The sequence below is a fragment of the Barbus barbus genome (assembly GCF_936440315.1).
Source record: "Barbus barbus genome assembly, chromosome: 2".
Classification (NCBI taxonomy): domain Eukaryota; kingdom Metazoa; phylum Chordata; class Actinopteri; order Cypriniformes; family Cyprinidae; genus Barbus; species Barbus barbus.
In genome coordinates, this window is record NC_136730.1 from 39095712 (window position 1) to 39116243 (window position 20532).

At 37.4% G+C, this 20532-nt stretch overlaps 3 protein-coding genes across 10 annotated transcripts in view; 1 reads left to right on the top strand and 2 right to left on the bottom strand.

Moving 5' to 3' along the window:
* The window catches only part of LOC306885283 (neogenin-like), a 154483-nt gene extending 149999 nt beyond the window's left edge, over window positions 1–4484 (top strand). For 2 of the 3 annotated variants that reach the window (XM_079441706.1, XM_079441707.1), the window contains exons 26-28: window positions 873–1121; window positions 1679–1803; window positions 2664–4478. In XM_079441706.1, coding sequence (XP_079297832.1) covers window positions 873–1121; window positions 1679–1803; window positions 2664–2747 — 458 coding nt within the window. In that variant the 3' untranslated portion in view covers window positions 2748–4478. Of the gene's footprint in view, window positions 1–872; window positions 1122–1678; window positions 1804–2572 lie in introns of all 3 variants that reach the window. The other variant, XM_079441708.1, reaches the window with a different exon arrangement.
* A 463-nt stretch (window positions 4485–4947) lies between these two features.
* Window positions 4948–7845, bottom strand: LOC306885299 (small ribosomal subunit protein eS17-like). Its single transcript, XM_079441734.1, has 5 exons — window positions 7788–7845; window positions 7182–7333; window positions 6949–7054; window positions 5464–5529; window positions 4948–5068 (listed from the first exon to the last, which is right to left on the bottom strand). Exons 1-5 carry the CDS (start codon window positions 7788–7790, stop codon window positions 4991–4993), a joined length of 405 nt encoding a protein of 134 aa, XP_079297860.1. The 5' UTR covers window positions 7791–7845; the 3' UTR covers window positions 4948–4990.
* Window positions 7846–10051: 2206 nt separating this feature from the next.
* LOC306885308 (casein kinase I) overlaps window positions 10052–20532 on the bottom strand; it is a 53332-nt gene continuing 42851 nt past the window's right edge. For 2 of the 6 annotated variants that reach the window (XM_079441749.1, XM_079441746.1), the window contains 3 exons: window positions 20328–20434; window positions 15072–15095; window positions 10059–14135 (listed from right to left, as the gene is read on the bottom strand). In XM_079441749.1, the coding sequence (XP_079297875.1) occupies window positions 14081–14135; window positions 15072–15095; window positions 20328–20434 (186 nt within the window). In that variant the 3' untranslated portion in view covers window positions 10059–14080. Of the gene's footprint in view, window positions 14136–15071; window positions 15096–20327; window positions 20435–20532 lie in introns of all 6 variants that reach the window. The other 4 variants (XM_079441750.1, XM_079441747.1, XM_079441751.1 and 1 more) reach the window with 3 other exon arrangements.

Genomic DNA, 20532 nt, shown 5'->3' on the forward strand with positions numbered 1-20532 from the left:
TTCCTCCTTTATCTCTCAAAGAGAACATACCTCCTTCTTTAGCACTTGTTTTACCAACATTACGTGGTTTCTAGCTGGCCTAAGTGGGTAATTTTTTGTTATTCAGTGGTTCAGCCTGTTCCAGATTGTTGATCAATTGGTAGACCTGGATTCAACCTGGTAAATCATCTTGGTCAAGCTGGTTAGAGCTGGCAGACCAACTGTGGCCAGCAACAAAGCAAATAACCATGCTCCAAAAACCATCTTTATGAATAGAAAGGCAACATGAATTTTTTTTTATCCTATTTACTTAGTCGGCATGAAATCTGTTTTCTACGTTGATGTAATTGACCTTATTGTAAACGATTCATCCGTGTACTTTTAATTTGTTCATTATTTTGGCCTCATGATTTTTAATCAACGTATATAACTCTATCTTCTGGTGAAACATTAGTTTTCACTCTGCCATTGTTTTTTGGACTTCTCCAGTCATTAATTCCACCTAAACCTACCTCTTTCTAACAATTGACTGCAAACTCACAGTTTACCAATAGTTGTAGAGTTTTAATACAGTTAACATCAATGTAATAAAGCTTATGGCAATTATACCAAATAACAATACATTTAAGGAAGAAATATTGAGGTTGAGACACATCAAGATGCTCTGGACTTTCACCTTACGTCTCCACATCCTGGTCAAAAAAGATTGTTTAAAATTGGTTGTTTCAGAAGGAGAGTATTCTACCTACTCACATTTAGGTGTTTAACATGATATGACTTTTTTCCCCTAGCAGGCTTCTCCTGATCTTTAAGGTTGCTTGTATACAACACCTGCATGGTTAATAGTATGCCGTATGCACCATGTGCTGACCCATGTGCTGATGTAATTGCAGAGTCAGTAAGGAACACCCCTAGTGTTGACCTGCACCCTCCGTCTGGGCAGCCCTCCTGCACCACTGACCTTTCAGAGACCGACATTAGCTACCACAGCTCAGCTGCTGAGGACGAGCCAGCATTCAGTACACCCACAGCACACGTTCGTCCCACGCACCCACTCAAGAGTTTTGCAGTGCCTGTCATCCCAGCCCACCCCATGTATGACTCAGCAGCATTACCCAGCACTCCACTGCTGTCTCAGACAGGTAAGTCCCCCTTCACACAAGATATTCACACCCATATTGGGTGATCCAATCTACGATGTCTAAAATAATGGATTTTAACATAAAAATGTTTCTAATATAGGCAGGTACATTCGCCGGAATGAAAGCTAAGCTATTGGTAATTTCATTGGTGGAGTTAGAGGATGTAAATATCTTATCAGCGTTGAGCTTAAAAAAATCTTGCCAACCAAGATGTACTTTCTTCCAAGTTAAAAAAAGAAAGCATTTATAGCATAAGAAAAGTCTGTGGAATACTTAGCCTAAATGGTACAAATGCAGTGAGAATATAATAGGACCTAGAACAGATCCTTGTGGGGCACCACAGTTTAGAGTGGCTGAAGAGGAAGACAAATGGACTGATGGAAAAAATTTTGTCTTTTAAATAGAAAACTAATTTATTCCAGTATCTTGGATCTAGTTGTCACACTCCAAGTGCTCTAAAAATGACTTCATGCTTTGTGCATCCTTATCATGAATGGTTCAAATTTTCATGGTTAAAAGGGAGAAGGACAGACACTGACTTGTGCGATTTGTTTTAGGGCCTCACTCAGTTAAAACAGCTTCTATCGGTACGTTGGGAAGGACGAGAACTCCTATGCCTGTCATAGTTCCAAGTGCACCAGATGTCTCGGAAAGTAGCAGACTGCATGAAGATGCAGGGAGCGTGAGTACTTTTGTTCCGTATTACTGTTCTGTATTACATTTCTGTATTACATTATCACTCTTACAACATAACCATGTACATTTGAGTCATTTCTGTTATGCAGTAACTAGAACTCTGTAACATGCAAAAAAAATGCTTGTGTTATATGTATTTTTGGTCAAGTCTAGGAGCTTTAACTATATTAAATGTAGTTTAATTATTTATACAGCAGCAATAAAATATATCTATAACATATAACAGAATATCAGTAAGGAACCAAAAGTCAGCCATCTGCTCCAAAAATGTGTTTTATCTAATTTATTATGATAGGGACATGACAATGTGCTACTTAGTAGAATGACTTATTTACATAACATTTGGTATTGAATTCACAGTATACATTTTATCATTAAACATCAGCCCTATACCTTGGGGTTGCTGGTGCCATGCTCTACTATTTGAGCTACAGCAGTGTCATGCACTATGTTACATACTATGTTTTTCTTGGGATACTGTTACATATTGAGTATACTGTTACATATTGAATATATTTGAATTTATAAAAAGCTAATAATAAAATGTTTTACATCTTTTTCTTCTCTCTCAAACCTTTACCCGCTTCTCCCTTTTAACGGCTGTATTTATTGTCCGCTTATTACAATTTTTAAAAATGATTTGAAACTGCTGATCGGTTCTCGTTTATCCTGCAAAATGCCCAATACTACCGTACCCCTTCACCTATTACCACGCATGTGGCTGTGCTATTTGATTTCCTGCTTTTCTTCTGCAGTACCATTGACCAACCCCTCATAAACCCAATTCCCCAAACCCCATCTCACCTCAACCCCACCCCCCGCAGTAACCTTCTTCATCTCCCTCAGAATTACGAGACGGACGAGTTGACGGAGGAAATGGCCCATCTGGAGGGCTTAATGAAGGACCTAAATGCCATCACAACAGCCTGAGCACAATCCTCACAATAACACTAGACCTCACCTGCCACGGGGAGGACGTACAGCATGGAGGAGTTCTCAATCATTCATCAAATGGAGAGAGAAGAGAGTGAGATAGGGGGGAAAAAAAACTAATGTTTGGCATACCTTGCTTACTCTCAGGAAGGATGAGGACAGTGGACATTCTGAGAAAGGACATGGTTACTTCAACCAGATGATTGCGATTTTTCTCTCAGCATCCTAAAACGTTTCCTTATGTTTCAGCGGAGACCGTTTTCAAAGACACCGTTTTATTATCCTACGAAAAAAGGAAAACTACATTATGCTGGTGTACGTGTTGGTGCTTGTAAGGCACAATTTACAGTGTTTCATTTGTGTCTTTTCTTTGTATGTTTTTGTATCTATATATATTGCCCCCGTTCCAGTGAGCTGAACATTGGACATCGTCCTTTTTATTTCTGCAACTCATTTTGTATTAAGCGTTTTGATTGATCTCTTTCTCTTTGTATGTCATATAATGTGCCATGTCTTATTTTCTTAAACATGTTTTGTATTGTTTTATATGCATATACACATGTGTTTATCTGTATATATGTTTCAAATGGACTCATTTCATCACCGCAGCAATGGTTTTGACCTCTCACGACAGTTTCCATTTAGTCAGAGACATGCTGCTTTTTCATTTGCCATTAGAATGGATTTTTGCAGTCTGCAACGTCACTTCCCCCTTCTACATTATGCCTGTTTTAAATGGGAGTTCCCGTCAGATATGCCTTATTGGATTTGTGTGGAATGGCAGAAATCAGTACAACTGGGAAATATTTTCAAAATGTTTATCACACAACACTGTGATATTTATTCTGTAATGCTGAACTGTTACTGGTCACTCAGTCCGTTGGTACGAGAGCGTAGACCTCTATCACGCATGCTGTCAGACTTGGTGCTGAAACTCAAAACTTCAGGTTGTACACATGTAACTGCTAACTGAACAAATTTGGTACATTGGAAAGTGCTTTATATGGTTTATTTCCTCTTGCTGCATTGGTCTGAATTCTTGTATCAGAGCTTACACAAACTCAATGAATGAATGACAACATTCACTGTGAGATTTTACAGACCACATTCTTGGCACTTAATGCAACAAAGTGCAAATGCAACACACTTTTATACAGAACTCCCAGTGCTCATCTTTTATTTTCCATTATATTTCTTGTATTTGTTTCATATGAAGTACTTGTATAGAATTTCAATGTACGAGGCAAAAACCCAACTATTCCTCCCCTGATATGGTTTTAATCTGTACTTTTACCCAAAGAAAATATGTAACAGCAATCATAATTGTTTTATGAATTTAAGGTCTCAAACATTTTCTTGAATGTCATTCTGACTGTAAGAAATTCTGGGTAACTATAGGAACATGTTAAAAAGCTTGGTAAAAAAAAAGAAGCTATGACCTATTTGGGCTAACCTATCAAGTTGCAGACAGTCAAACCTTTATTGCACTTTTTCAACGATTTCAAAAAAAAAAAAAAAATCTTTTACATATCCTGTGTTTTGAATATAAAGCTCTATTTGTGTAATGTAGTGTCATAGTTTAGCATAGGCAGCTGGTCTTATTTGTTCTTTTGCCTCCGAAATAATATTTGAGCGGCAGGTTTTACTGTGTTGCATATGCAGAATTCTGTTGTTGCTTTTTTTTTTTCTGTACAAAGATCTTCTTGCTGTCTCTAGAATACTCCGTGGCTTTTTAAAAAAAGAAAAATACTAAAAACACTGCCTTTGGATCTTATTTACTTGCATGCACTTTAAAAGTTTTGAACTGTGCTTTTGTTTTCCAGGACTCCTTCAGCATGACTTTTCTGGTCATTCATGATTGCTGAATAAGGACGTTTAACCATTCTCCAAACGCTAGTTAGAAACCGCTAAAATGGAGCATAATTGGAAATAAAACCTTTCCATTATTTTTCTATTTCTACAGAAATCTGGTTTTCAAAGAATAACTAGTGCCAGGTGTCTAAGTATTCAACATGTAGCATGTCTTTCACATTTTGTTACATTACAATTTCAGAAACCCTTATGTGCAATCTAGTTTAAAACTTGCTTTAACAGTGCTTTGTAGATCTGACTTGTAATACAGTGTTATAAAGTGAGTGATATCAGGAGAATCATGATCATCCAGATGATCAAAAATAACTTGTTCAAACACAAGGATGTTCTTTTTTGCAGTCTTTATTGACTTCTGATAAATGACACCTCTAGACTCCTCTGGGTGTTTTAAAGTTCATTCCAATACTTGGCTGGGTGACCTGCAAGCTGGAGATGTTGCCGAAGTCCTGCAAGGGAGAAAGAATGGGTTAATGTAAGTTCCTTAATTCAAGTCTGAATATGAACACTAGAACGACAACTATTTCTTTTGATAAATCACATGGTATTTCCAGAGCATTTGACGGCTGTAAAATATAGCCATTACAGCACTTGAAGCACATAGGATTAAGTTTTTGCAGTTCATCTACACCAGGGTTCCTCAAATCTTTCCCTGGAGGTCCAATCTGTTGCAGAGTTTAGCTCCAACCCTGATCAAAGTCACCTACCTGTGATTTTCTAATGATCTTGAAGACTCTGATTAGCATGCTCAGGTGTGTTTGATTAGGGTTAGAGCTAAACGCTGCAGGAATGGTCCAGATTTGAGGATCCCTGATTTAAACAAACTAGAGTCAAATCAACTTACGAAAGTCTTCAGCATTTCCTTTGTATCTGGATCAACTTCAATAATCTCCTGATCCAAAGCAGAGACCTGAGAACAGAGTGAAGCACATGAAATAAGACGACACTGCAGTACTAGTGACATGACGTCTAACATGCACAGGTATGAGAATTGATTTGGTATCATGCAGCAAATTATATTACTACTACCAAGAGTTTACAGGAACATAATAGCAGAGATTCTCTTTTTTTTTGTGCTCTTCGTAAGGAAAACCCTAGGAAACTCAGTAGATTTAGATCTGATTGTCTAATACTCATACTGTTAGTTGAAAGCCATTTACTCATTCAAAAAAAAAATTATAGCATGTAGGGATGTGATATGTAAGGTGACATCTATGATATTCGTAATTGTTGTTTTAATGATGTGGAAGCTGATATTAATCAAGCACATCATTCAGTTTGCAACACAAATACACCTTGAGAGTTCACTCATGATGTGGCCCAGCAGAGTGAGCCCAAATTCAATACATGGGTTAAAAATGCCCTGTATGAGTTTGCCTCTCGTTTCTATATAATTAAGCATTATTTCATGACCAAGAGTGTCATTTTAATATAAGCATGACTGCAAATGTGATGTTTATTGAACGGTTGTACAAAATCAGTAAGTTAATATTGTGAACTATATTTTAGATCATGCAGTCATCAAATATGGTTCTAAAAATGGCAACATAACTGTGGTGCTTCATTCCTGAATGTGGCAACATTTGAACAAAATGATCACAAAAACAGTCATCTGCTTAGATTCTCAACAAATCAGCTGTTTGTCTGAATCAATCTGATGAATGAATGCTTCTAAGATTCCGGTTTCAGTTTCATATTCAAAAAAAAAAGGCTTTATTTCAATATTACAAATATTTAAAGCATAGCATTACTTATGCAATTGCAGTTCAAATATATCTACATACCACTTCAGACACATCCGTGCCACTTCTGCAGTGCAAACTTTTTTTTTTTAGGATATCATTTGATTAACAGCCTGTCTTATTCTTAAAAAACAAAGTCCATATCTAATAAGGTTTGAAGGAAGGATATATATATATATATATATATATATATATATATATATCACACACATACAGCAGTAAACATTTGAAGTGGATCAAAAAAGTTCAAAGTTAGACAAGAACGCGTTTTGGTTTTAGGTTTCAGGAAAGGTTTTGATCCACTTCAAATGTTGACTAGTGTATATCACTGCCTCTGAAAAATGTCAAACATCGCCGCTTACTGAAAGAGCCCATTTCTCACTGGTATGAACTGACAGCACACATAATATGAAGAATATAAAAGGTTTCGGGAGCTTAACCAGTCGAGGTTATCAAAACACTCAAGATATTGCAGATCTCCAGAAGATTTGGGTCATCATTATCACACACTTAAATGGCAGCTCTTTGGATTCTGTTGATGTAGATTCTGTGTGAAGCTACTGATGAGCATGTAGTGTGCTACTGACCTCTGGGACATAGTTATCCCGTCTCTCCCTCTCCTCCTCCTGCAGTTTGATGGAGATGCCTCTGACAGGACCCCTCTGAATGCGCTTCATCAGATGGGTCACATACCTGCAGAGAGACGAATTCTATTTTATATGTAGATTTAAAAAACAATGTCTGCATAATAACTGGCCACAAGACCGTCTTATTGCACAGCTCTGATGACCACATGCATTTCCCATGGCACTTGACTCACCCCGCGATCTTGTTGCGCAGAGGTTTGCTGGGGATGATGGCGATCTCCTCACACACTCTCTTGTTGATGTGGAAGTCATTGCCCAGGCGGGTGTAGTACTTCTCTATGACCACCCGAGCGGCTTTCTTCACGGTCTTGGTTCTCACGCGCCCCTGTCAGCAGACACCAGAGAGTCAGGCACAGTAGCGAGGGACATTTCTGTACTTTCGACTGACATCAGCGCATTCTCACACGGTATCAACAATATAACAACATTAATAAACGATCACAGAAACAAGCATCACACGAACTGTAGTTTAGGACACATGAATAACAGCTTTGGATTTAACCGTTTCACCACTCATATCATGTGAGCTATTTAGAGAAGTGCAATGTATATAAATCATTATTATTGTCTCTCGCGAACAGAAGTTGTGAACCGGGAGAAAGACGCGGAGTTGTTTTTTCAACATCCTACATTACCGCTGCTGCCAAACGTCAAAATACTCCGCATAACCCAATTTTGAGAGTATTAACAAAACATTTTGGTGCTTTTAAGAACGTGAGGAGCTGATAAAACACCGGATTGATACGGATTGACAGGAGTTCACTGTGAAACATACACACCATATTGAGTCGGTCTAGAGGAAAAGGAGTAGAACGCGAACGGAGCGGAAGTTTATAAAGCTCTGCCGGAAATAACATAAAAGTCTCTGAATGAGAAACATCCCCTGCTTCAAATCAATCAATCAAACTTTTATTACAGACTCAAGGTCCAGATTTAAAAAGACAATAAACAACATATATAACCCATAGGATCCATCACAGCCATAAAGAGTTACAAAATACACCAGCACCAGTGTCTCCACAGCTTTGACTGATAGTACATGGTACCACAATAATCTCATTTTTACAAGCATTAAGCCGACAGATAAATCTATACATAAGATTTCGTAACAGTGCTTGCACTCACACACATTTCACTTGCACTATGCCATCTAGGTCTCCTTAGTAAGATTCTCATTGCATCGTTATAAGATACTTGCAGCTTCTGTAAACTATGCTCTGTAGTTATAAAGTGTTGTGCAATGTGCTTTTAAAAGTGACACCTTCACCTCATCTGAACAGAAACTAAATTTACGTAAAAGTATATTCGCCTGCATATACATCATACGGCGCTGCTTTCAATAGGCCAGGATTCTCACAATGTATTCTGGCACCCCTCTTTGTCTCATTTAAAAAAATAACTTAGCATGGTTAACCCGATCAAAAGCTTTAGCTGCATCAATGAAACACATAAAAACTGATGAATTTTTATCTCTATACTTATTTACTATTTCCTTTAATGCATAGATGCAAAGATCAGTACCATATTTAGCCTTAAATCCAAACTGGTTGTCTGTAGAATTAATAAACACATTTAACCTATCCAACAAGATTTTTTCCAGCACTTTAGACAGGATACTAGCTAAGGCTATAGGTCTATAATTATCTAGGTTACCCACCATTCCAGGTTTGTTTTTAATAACTGGTACTAATAAAACAGACAACATTGAATCTGGTAACACACTGTGAATCAAAAAGCCAGTAAGAAGAACAGCTAATACTTCCATATTCAAATCAACGGGTAAAATAAAAAAGGGCAGTTTTATTTAAAACTTGCACATATTACACAACTAACAAAATAAAGATAAAGTAAGACTTAAGGGTAGAATAAATAACTTAGATCTGAAAAATAAAAATAAAGAAATCTGAATTTTTTTCTAAAGCGTAAAGGTGAAGTTGTACCCTTGGGGTAAGATGGCCCCTGGAGACATCATACCCCAAAATCTTAGGTTGCTTGAAAATGTTAAACATACCAAAGGACATCCTCATATATATATATATATATATATATATATATATATATATATTAAAAAAATATATAAAAATAAAGAAAAAAAGTACAGAATGTCTGTGAGGGTTAGGGTTTTAGTATTTATAATTAGCTCAATATAAAAACAGTAGAAGTCTATGGAACATCCCCATTTAAATCGCCATATAAAAGTGTGTGTAAACATACTTTTCTTTTTTTTTTACATTATGTTGTTCTTTAATAATTCTTCAGCCTGGGAACAATACTGTAAACTTTGGCATCTCAAGTCACCACAGCCCAAAACTGAGTGGAATATTTCAGTCTAACTGCATTGGTAACTGTAACTATATTGTGACATGTTTTCATGTTTAAAGGTGTTGAAGGTAATTGCCTTTCAGATACCTCTTTCTGAAACCATGCTACTGAACTTTGTCATTATAAAACATTCAATTTCAGTAATTGTTTTCAAATCACATTGCCAAGATGCACAGTTTTACCAATTTAGTTAGATTTCCCAAAAATAAAATTATTAGGATTAATTTGGTCTTTAGATAAAGTTATGTAATGACAGGTGGGCCAAGATGCCCCTGGGGGCTTCTTGTCCCAGGTAGGGGATCATTTTGCTCTAATGGTGGGGCAAGTTGGCACTCTTTCATAATTTTCATTTTTATGCCATAAGTAAATTGTTTCTGTTTGACTCCCATAATAGTGTGTTGGGTGATGCATAATGAACCTCTACATTCTAAACTTATATGTAAATGTTACAGTTTATCAGTATATGGACATTGTTCTAAAGGGGGGCTTCTTCCTCCATCTTAACTTGAAGACCATGAACAAAATATATTTAAAAATGTATTCTGACAAACAACTCCCAGAACCAATGTCCTCCTTTTGCATGCTATTAATTTATAAAAATGAGCAATCTGCAGTATACATTATGTTTGTGCACCTTTAATTAATAAACAGACTGAACTCGTAATCCACAATTTTTCAGGCCAGAAATAACCTCTAAAAAAGACATACACACTCTCACTCAGAGGTTAAGAGACATTTTCTTTTATTTTACATAAAAAAGGGTGCAAACTTGAGTTTCCCTTTAAGAGTGGAGGGAATAAAAATTTAATTTGAAAGGTTATGTATGGAATTGTATATGACTCCTCAGGAAAATAGGCATTTTAAATAAGATTAAGATCTTAATCTTTCTGCAACTTAAAAACAATATTTATAGAGAGAGAGAGGAGGAGAAAAAACGGGTCCATCACAGTTGAAGCCCTTGACAAAGTAAAATCATTGAAATACATTTAAGCAACATTCATATTTCAACAATAAATTCATAATACAATGAAATTTAAAGTATCTTTGTAAGTATGACCAGAACAAGAGAATGACTCTTGCAGTACTGTAAATTCAGTTTTTAATATGTTCGAAGTACAGAAACATCCTTACTGAAAGAAACACTACAAAAAAAACGTGAAAAAGAGAATTCAAATATTGCAGTGCTTTCCTACCAGACTCCTGTAATATAATCATCCCGAGGTCATTAAAAATGAAAAAAATAAAAATATAATAAAAATAAAAAAATCCTCAACAAGTTCCCACATTAACTAAAGATTTGAGACAGGAATGATTACATTTTTCAGAGAGAAAAAAAGCTATGACTTTAGCAGACACAATGGAAGGGCAATACAGTATACAGCGGCAAAATAGTACGCAGTGGACATTTACCTGCTGAACTCAAGCGTACAGAGGGGTCAGACTTGCAGTAGCATGTTTAAGGCATTACGCAGCCACGGAATAACAGTGTATCAACTTCATGCCCACAATGTTCTTCAGTGCCCCATTTACAAGTAGTTTCCATTGCTTTCGGAAAGCCATGCACATAAAATCTGCATTAATGTCACTAACTTCAACTTTAGGAGAATAACTCTATTTACCTCTCTGTATGTAAATCTGCAGCACAGTAAAGTGACCAGAACCGTGATACAAAAGCAAAGGCAATTCAAAGGAAATGGAATGGTACACAAACACCTATCCAAAGGACCCAGAATGCTTCCTGAACGACTTGACTTTTGGGGAATCAATCACTTTCGTGGAATTATTGTGTTTAAACCTCAAATTGACTTAGAAGGTCATAACACCACCTTTATTAAAACAAAACCTACAAAAAAGGTACAAAAACATATGGTACAATCTTTAAAAAAAACAAGCAGGGAAAATTAAATGAAAAATGGTTTGAAATAGTCATCACCTTGCAGTTGACAAGAGCGCCAGTAGTCTTTATGATCGCAAAAATTCCAGTAATAAGGAATAACTTCATTTCTAGCCATCCCTCATCAAACTACTTCAAATAGCATATTAAGATTGTGATTTCAGTGTAGTGTTTTACATGGACGAGTCATTTTTATCCAGCAGATGGCGCCTTAATCACCATCCGCTCATAATCCCAAAGTACATCTGCATGTAGGACTAAACGATTTCACATTCCACTTATATCCGAAAAACTATTCCAAACGGCTCCGTAACAAACCAAGGCCTCCCACTTTGACTTTAGAAGAGAGTCAACAAGATTTAAGGGGTTAAATCCTGCAAAATCATACTCCTTGGAGCCAGACGCACCTGGCGATAGCAAGCAGTGCACATCCAGAAATACTAAATTCTCTTCCAAATCTAGCGAGGCACGTAATACATATCTTTAAGAGAAGAACGTTAAATAAAATGCAGCCTCGACGCATGCGCGAGGCATTTTTTCAAGAGTATTATTCAAGTACTTTTCACAGAATAATTTAGACCCAAAGTGACTTGCATCACAGTGGACAAGCATAAGGAATATCCATTAAATAACCGTCACATCAGAAATGCATGGAAAGTTTTTTACGCATTTGCGAAAACGGTTGCTTGACTCCTCTATAACCCGAGATTTGAACGCAACTTTCGTTCCTACACGGTGGAAATCGTTCCACAAGGTGAATGGGTCAGTGAGAACTCACCAAGTTACTATTTACACATATAAACGAGTGGAAACGTATGGCTGGATTACTCAACTGATGAGTTAAGAGGTGGAAACATGCTAATAAAGTATCTGTGCCCATTTGCCATATCGATTTGGTCCAACACGCTCATTTATCCACTGCTTTTGTAGGAACATTCAAAGCATGCCACCTGTAGGCCCTCAGGAGGGATTTCCAGAATACATAATGGGCATGGTAGATTCTTCAACCAGCCTCGTTTACCTCCGTTACTTATGAAAGACGAGTTCAGAGGTCAGCATACAGCAACGCACAGGCTGAAGTAAACAAGGGCCTACGATAACTTTAGTGCAGTCACACACTCCTATGGCTTCTCTCTCAACTTTTGTACGGTGATAAAATAAAATAATAGTTATATAATTTATCTTACATTAATTCACATTTACTATACATTAGAAAGATCTCAAAATAAAAACATGGATTTAATGCTGTGAATAAGTGAACGGTGAAACCAAAAAATGAGCAAGGCAACATCACGACTTGAGATTAGCGATAGTACTTCTCAGAACTACAGTAATCGTTTCGCATATAACCCCATTTTACGTAATTCCTGCCTTAAGGATTGCGCTCAGAAAAGGACCGCCTCATCCATGCAAGAGTATGGCCACTATGGGTCTTCCGGCGTTTTCTGCCACAATCCGATTTGTGTTTGATTTTGTTGATTCGAACCCTGTCGAGCGAGGTTCCTAAAGGGAATGAGGCATGTATCAGGTCAGTATGAAGGCATGGGAGGAGTTTCATAATGTCCTATTGCAGGTGGTATCTGGCGAGTAATGTTAAGGCATTAAATCGAGATGTTTCGCAGTGGCAGTCACTACCGTCAGTCTGCGTCCTCCCAGGTTCCAGCTCACGACAACAACTAAAACAAGGAAACGCCTGCTGAATGGCCATTATTACATTATTTGTGGAATCTTTCGCTTAATATGAACAAGTTGAGGTGTTATCCAAGCCACTCTGGCACATGAAACGTTATTCTCATCCTGAAGAATTAGCAGTTTTCAGGCATAAAAAACAACATCTATTAGGAACTGGTCGTGGGAATAATAAGTGACTATATGGACAGAAAGATACAAAAGCGCAGAAGGAAAGTCAGTCTTACTGGCCACCTCAGCCATTAAAAAAGCAGCCAGCTGTACGTCAAAGCGGTACGATATCGTAAGAGGAGAAAGCAGCATGACTGGCTGGTGGGTTGAAGTGGGAGGAGTGCTTTAGAACAAGCAGCTTAAATACTAGTCCGTGGAACGGAGGCACACGACGAGCGCTGTCCGTCGTTACCACTGGAAACAGCTGCTTATGTCACACTTTCACAAAGTTCACGTGTAAAGGCCAGCTAGCATCATTACGACAAGTTATTTGTTTTGCGCTTTGCCCATGTACGTTAAAGCACTCCGATAGATACGACGAAGAAATCTGCTAGTCATATTCTAAGGCTTCGACCACTTCCTGGCAGCATGAGAACCAACAATCAGCCAACAAATACACAAACAAACATTTCAAAAAGGGTTAAGTGTGAAATCAAAAAGCCACCGTCTCGCCTCGTGTGGAGTGGAAATGGGCCAGGAGGTGCTCAGGGGAGGAAAAGGTCTGCGGTTCGAGCTCCAGCATGGGCGACTTTGTCTCTCTCCCTCCCTCTATGTCACACAAAGGGCTAGAACTGTGCCTGTCACGGAGGAAGAGGACGAGAGGGCACATTCAGAGTCTTCCTCCCTGGCACGTCCACCGCCAAGGACGAGGAGAACGAAAAAAGCAGCAAAACAGCAAATGAAGTGCAGTGCTGTTCCAGTGCTTTGAGATCCTTAGGTTTGCGTGAAGATCCTAGAGACAGTCCGAGGATCAGGCCCGTCGCTGCCTTAATGTGGAAGGAAGAAAACAAACGAAACAAAGACAATCCCCACAGAGACAACGTTTGCATGCCTCTTCGTTTTCATACATAGGTCCCCAACTCATTTGGAGGGCTCGCTGTTGTCGTCTTGTAAAATTTCTTTATTTGAACGCTCGAAAAACAACCAAAGGAACGGACTGTGCGTGAGGCCGGAGGTTCATTTGTGCCGTTGAGTGTTCTTCTTCCTCTTCCTCTTGAAGAAACAGCAGCACCTGAGGACAAACACACAAGTTAGGGTTAGTGATGGCAGGCAATCGGCTGATTATTCCAACCTAACAATGAAGCATCTGCCCTCTAGCTACACATGCGCCGTCAGTATGTAGCTGCCTTTTTAAATCTTAAATAAAGCAGGTATGTGGGTTACATATTGTCAGTGCTGTCAATAATGCATTAGTATATTCGTACCAACCTAAATGCTACATATAAAAGGACAATAACTGGTCCAAGTTAATAAAAAGGAAACTTAAAGACATTTAAGTTTTGTTAAAAGCATCAACAACAGAATGTTAAACAACAACAACACGACAGAATGGGTCAGGAAAAACAAGGCACATGCAGTGGAAGAGAACAGCTCCAGACTGACACATTGAAAAGTGATAGACTTCACTAAACATGTTTCTAATGGATGCAGCTAAACAGCCAGCAAATCCAACGGTGAGTAACAGACGATCACTGGCTGTATCGTTTGGGTTCACTGCGGTTGTTAAAGAAAAGTCATACTGAATATACAGTGTTCTGCAAAAAACATGCAGATCCTTAACCAAGTCTGCCTTTTTACTTTTTTAAATCATGCCGTGAACAATTAATAATGGCCAAACAGCAAGAAATGTGTTCCTAAATTTAATGCATAGGGTTAGGGGTTTTACTTTGTTTTCCTGGGAGATTATGACCTTCTAACAATATTATTGACCATATTAAACATTAAAATGTATTAATTAACAATAAAATAATCGGAAAAACTGTTCAGATAATTTCAGGATTTTTTGAGCAAACAGACCTCCCTCTTTCGGTTTCAAACTCACAGACCATGAACAGCTACATTAGCCTACAACTGTTAGTAGATCTGGGTGTAAGCGCGATCTATATGGCCACAGTCTAGGCTGGTCCACTCCCCTTGGGTTTGATGTGGACTGGAGAGAGGGACTCACCACAGGTTGAGCATTTTCACGCAGCTACAGAAGAGTGTGAAAAGAGAAAAGACAGAGATTATTACACAGAGGTGAGACGATGAGACAAACCTAATGTCGGCGACAACAGACCAACAGGAAGACACAAACAGAAAGAGAGAGAGACAGACTCAGCGGATAGTGTAGATCTAAAACATCTGCTCAATTCATAGTCACCTTTTATTAAGGAATATCATAACATGTATCACTGTTTGTAAAATTCTAAAACAGATGGCCAACAGAAAAAAAAAAAGAATGGGAGAAAAAGTAGAGAAGAAAAGGAACAGAAAGGGTTTGGAGAAGTGTAGTGTCGTCCTCAGCTCACCAGCCCACCGCTCTACTAGTGAATATAATACAACATAAGCATGCTTCAGTTTGATTAATGGTTCTCTGCCACAATAAAACATTTGGTATGACTGTTTTGTGAAAATTAATCCAAGTACCTAAAATCCCATCAACCATGGTCTAAAAATCACTGTAGGCACAGCCTTGAGTGGCGTATATATCGTTCATTAGGCTGTCAAAAAGCAACCTCATGTAATAGAGAAATCCAACTAAAACCAGGTCACATTTAAATATATAAAAAGACAATTTGTTTTGTTTTTTAGCACAAGACTATTGACAATTAAAAGTTTTTTTTATACCACTATGATGATGCAAAACACTTTATAATTTAAATACAATTCTAGAGTCCTTTACAGTAAGGATAAGGGAAAATAAGCTTAATTGTAATGAAAATACAACACAATTGCACTGCAAACTTTGTGGTCCTAAGATATGGTTATAATTTATATGCCTATTTTAGGACCAGAATGTATGTAAAGCTTTATGTATATACACATACATACAATAAATGTTTCTTTAAAACATTATTAAGCAATGTGTTTAAGTAGGAAAATATAATTTCTGATTTTGTGACCTGCACATTCACCCTTTAATGCAGCATTCAACAGATTTTGACTGTTTTACAGCTTCAAATGCAGCTCCTCCAATTGGAAATTTAAACCAAACTATGTTTATAATGCATTTGTAAGATTTTAAATGTGCCACTCTGTAATGATAATATATGTACATGAGATATGCAACCCGAATTCTTAATTTGAATACAATGAAAACTAAAAGACTTTCAAATCACACGGACCAATATTTTATTCACAATAGAACATAACGAATGTTTAAACGGAGAAATTTTAAACTTATCCACTAAATGAGCTCATTTCAATTTGATGCCTGCTACAAGTCTGAAAAAAGTTGGCACGGGGGCAGCAAAGGGCAGAAAAAGAAATTTTGAAAAGATTCAGCTGGGAGAACATCTAGTAACTAATTAAGTTAATTGACATCAGGTCTGTAACATGATTAGCTATAAAAGGGATATCTTAGAGAGGCAGTCTCTCAGAAGTAAAGATGGGCAGAGGCTCTCTAATCTATGAAAGAGTGCGTAAAAAGATTGTGGAATACTCGAAACAACGTTCCTCAACGTCAAATTGCAAAGGCTTTGCAAATCTGCAGCGCATAACATCATCAAAAGATTCAGAGAAACTGGAGAAATCTCTGTGTGTAAGGGACAAGGCCGAAGACCTTCATCACTCATCGGCATGATTCTGTCATTGACAAGAATACTTCCAGAAACCACGGTCGGTAAACAATCCACCTTGCCGTCTGCAGATGCCAACTAAAGCTCTATCATGCAAAAAGGAAGCCATGTGTGAACATGGTCCAAAAGCGCCGTCATGTCCTGTGGGCTAAGGCTAATTTAAAATGGACTGTTTCAAAGTGGGAAAATGTTCTATGGTCAGACGAGTCCAAATTTGACATTCTTGTTGGAAATCAGGGACACCGTGTCCTCCGGGGGAAAAGAGGAGGGAGACCTTCCTGCGTGTTATCAGCATTCAGTTCAAAAGCCAGCATTTCTGATGGTATGGGGGTGCATAAGTGCATACGGTATGGGCAGCTTGCATGTTTTGGAAGGCACTATGAATGCTGAAAGGTATATAAAGGTTTTAGAGCAACATATGCTCCCCTCCAGATGATCTATTTCAGGGAAGGCCTTGTGTATTTCAGCAGGACAATGCAAAACCACATACTGCAGCTATTACAACAGCATGGCTTCGTAGTAGAAGAGTGTGGGTGCTGAATTGGCCTGCCTGCAGTCCAGACCTTTCAACTATAGAGAACATTTGGCATATCATTAAACGAAAAATAGATCAAAGACGACCATGAACTCAACAGCTGGAAACCTATATCAGGTCAAAAATGGGACCAAATTCCAACACCAAAACTCCAGAAACTCATAACCTCAATACCCAGACGTTAGGGATGTGACGAGACACTTATCCCACGAGACAAGACGAGACACGAGACTGGGTTTACGAGAACGAGATGAAAAAATGTAGGTGCATTTTCAAATCAACCTGTACTTTATGAAATTAAACTTCTATTTTAATGAATTAAATGCAGTAATAAAGAACATATAAACTAGAGCTACACGATTGTGGATAAATTGAGAATCACAATTTTTTTAAATAAATTGCAGATCATGATTCTGAAGGAAAAAAATTATATATATATATATATATATATATATATATATATATATATATATATATGAAAACTAAACAAAATAACGTAATTTACTAGTGGTTCTGACAATGTCAGTCTTTTAAAAATATACATTCATTTGAACAAAATAAAATAAAAATTCAATGGAGTCAGCGTCTCAGTTCATAAAGACTTGTTTCACTATTGGAATCTCCTGAATGAACGATTCAGTGTCAAATACATTTTTTTATACAGGTTGTTGCCACCTCCTGGCGGAAGATGATAAGTGTTACAATACAAGTGTTAAGATACTTTTGTTTTGATTGCTGCTGTAGACAATAAGTGTTTATACCCAAACTATAAACTCTTATCCCAGTAGGCCTACTTCTGTTATTTAAATGTCTGTAACAGAAATAATGATGTGTGGTTGAAAAGACTGTTTGTGTTGCTCTTTCTGGATCAGCAGCAGCATGAATGCAGATTTGAATGTTTAAGACGCTTATGATGTGAAACAGGTGTTAGTGGAGTTGTTGGTGTGAGCAGCGCGTGTTTTGTCGCCACCCATATCAGTGAATAACAGCATTCACATCGGAAGCGTGATGATGGCCGACCCTCTGATTCATTAACATGGGCAGCGACAAAACGTGCTTCTCACGATCCACTGACACTCGCGATGTTAAACAGTCATAATAGACATAGCCATCATTGTAGAGACAACGATTCGTTGTCATTCAGGAATAAGATCGCGTGGGTGTTTCAAGCAAATCGCAATTTTTTTATGATTAATGGTGCAGCTCTAATGTAAACATTGCAAAATGTTTTGCGAGGATATTTTCACGCTCTTGCGAGACCAGTTGGATCTCGCGAGACACATCTGATCTCGCAAGATCTCGTGCCACGAAATCTCGTCACATCCCTACCAGACGTCTTCAAACGGTTTTGAAAAGAGGAGTTGCTACACCATGGTAAACATGCCCCTGTCCCAACTTTTTTGAGACCTGTAGCAGGCATCAAATTTGTAATGAGCTCATTTTGTGCATAAAATTTGTTAAGTTATCCATGTTCTATTGTGAATAAAATATTGGCTCATGTGATTTGAAAGTCTTTTAGTTTTAATTTTATTCACATTTAAAAAAACGTCCCAACATTTCCGGAATTCAGGTTGTAGAAATTAGATGAAGTGTTCTTGCATTCTGGGTTATTCAATTCAAATCAAATTCATCGGCTACAAACTTTTAATATTTTAAAGCTCACGAGATTTAGAGATGTTTTTGAACACCATATTTGTGGTTTAAAGATTTTTTACACCGTAGAACCAATTGAATGCCTCTCACTGGAAAAGTGATAATGCCATTTTTTTGAATGGCATTAATTTTAATGCTTGTGTTCTTATAAAATGGAATAAGAACTGTTGTACAAATGCTCTCTCATGAAGTTTACTGTATGATGCAAGTACTTGAATATTAAATAAAATTAAAAGCTTTAAATATACAAAAATAAAATAAAGATAATAAAAAAAAAAGAAAAGGAAAAAAACTCACTTGCTCCTCTACCTCTATGCAAAGCAAAACAATCCATGACTTGGCATCTAGTTGGAAGACAGTCACGAGCTAAGCATGGGGCATAAAACAGATGCCAAACACTAATAGCGTGGAGCCCCTGTACTTCCCATCTGATGATTGTGAGAATTCTGCATGATGATTCTCATTTTTGGATGAACTTTCCTTTTAATGTAATCTTATGTAAAGTAGAAGCTGCTACTATAGCTCAAGTGGCAGTGTTCTAACATTACAGGCTGAATCTTTAAATAAGGATACATAACTATGATAAAGCAGCCTACCGGTTACTATATTCAAGAAACAAGGAAATGCAAAGAAGAAAGAGATCAGAGAGATTAGAAGAAAGACCTCTGGTGAGCATTAATACTGTGTAATAACCATGGCGACCTTGCGTGTTTGTGCAATCCTGTTAATTGATAAAGGCAGCTGCTGCCTGTGCCACTTTCAAGCCTGTGCATCAATAAATCAAAGACAGAGGGCGTTTTAAGATAAAGAACTACAAGAATAAGTGTTTAAAATTATATCAGACAGGACGTTTTATATGACAAACTCAAATGCACATCAGGGGCTTTAGAAGAATAGGAAACTAAAGAGTGTAACAGTTGTCTTTCAAAATACTCTCTTTAAAAATATAAACTACCAGTCAAAAGTTTGGAATTATAAAGATTTTTAAAAAAAAGTTTTGGCTGCAACCAAGACTGCATTTATTTGATGAGAAACACAGTATAAAAAAAAATATATTAATATGAAATATTAGAATTTAAAAGAACTGTTTTCTATTTGAATATATATTAAAATGTATTTTATTCCAATGATGGCAAAGTAAGCATAATAGACTCCTTTCAAAAACATAAAAAAAAAAAAAAAAAATCGAAATTATTCCAAACTTTTGAATGGTAGCATTCATATTTCATTCAAAATTGAGAAGTGCTATTTAAAAAAAGTGCAAATAAAAAATTGATAATTTTATCCAATATAATGCTCCATTAAACACTTTGGGCACTACAGGGGAACAGATGGGAATGGACCAGAGAGGGCAGGGGTGAAATCATGTAAAGAACCAGAGTGCTAAAGGACAGCTTGTGTCAGTTAGACACAAGGCATAGACAACAGAAACCTGTGAGAAGCCATGTGCACATACTTGGCCTCATCCACCACCTCCACTTCTGCCTGCGCTGTGATTGGTGCGTTCGAGTGGGCCGCCAGCGGGTCATCTGCGTTCAGTTCACCATTAGTTGAGCTCACCACCTGTGGCAGAAAATAATTCATTAAAATAAAATTATTGGGAGCCTCCGTGCAAGAATGGGTCTCACTTTATATTAGGTGGCCTTAACTACTATGTACTT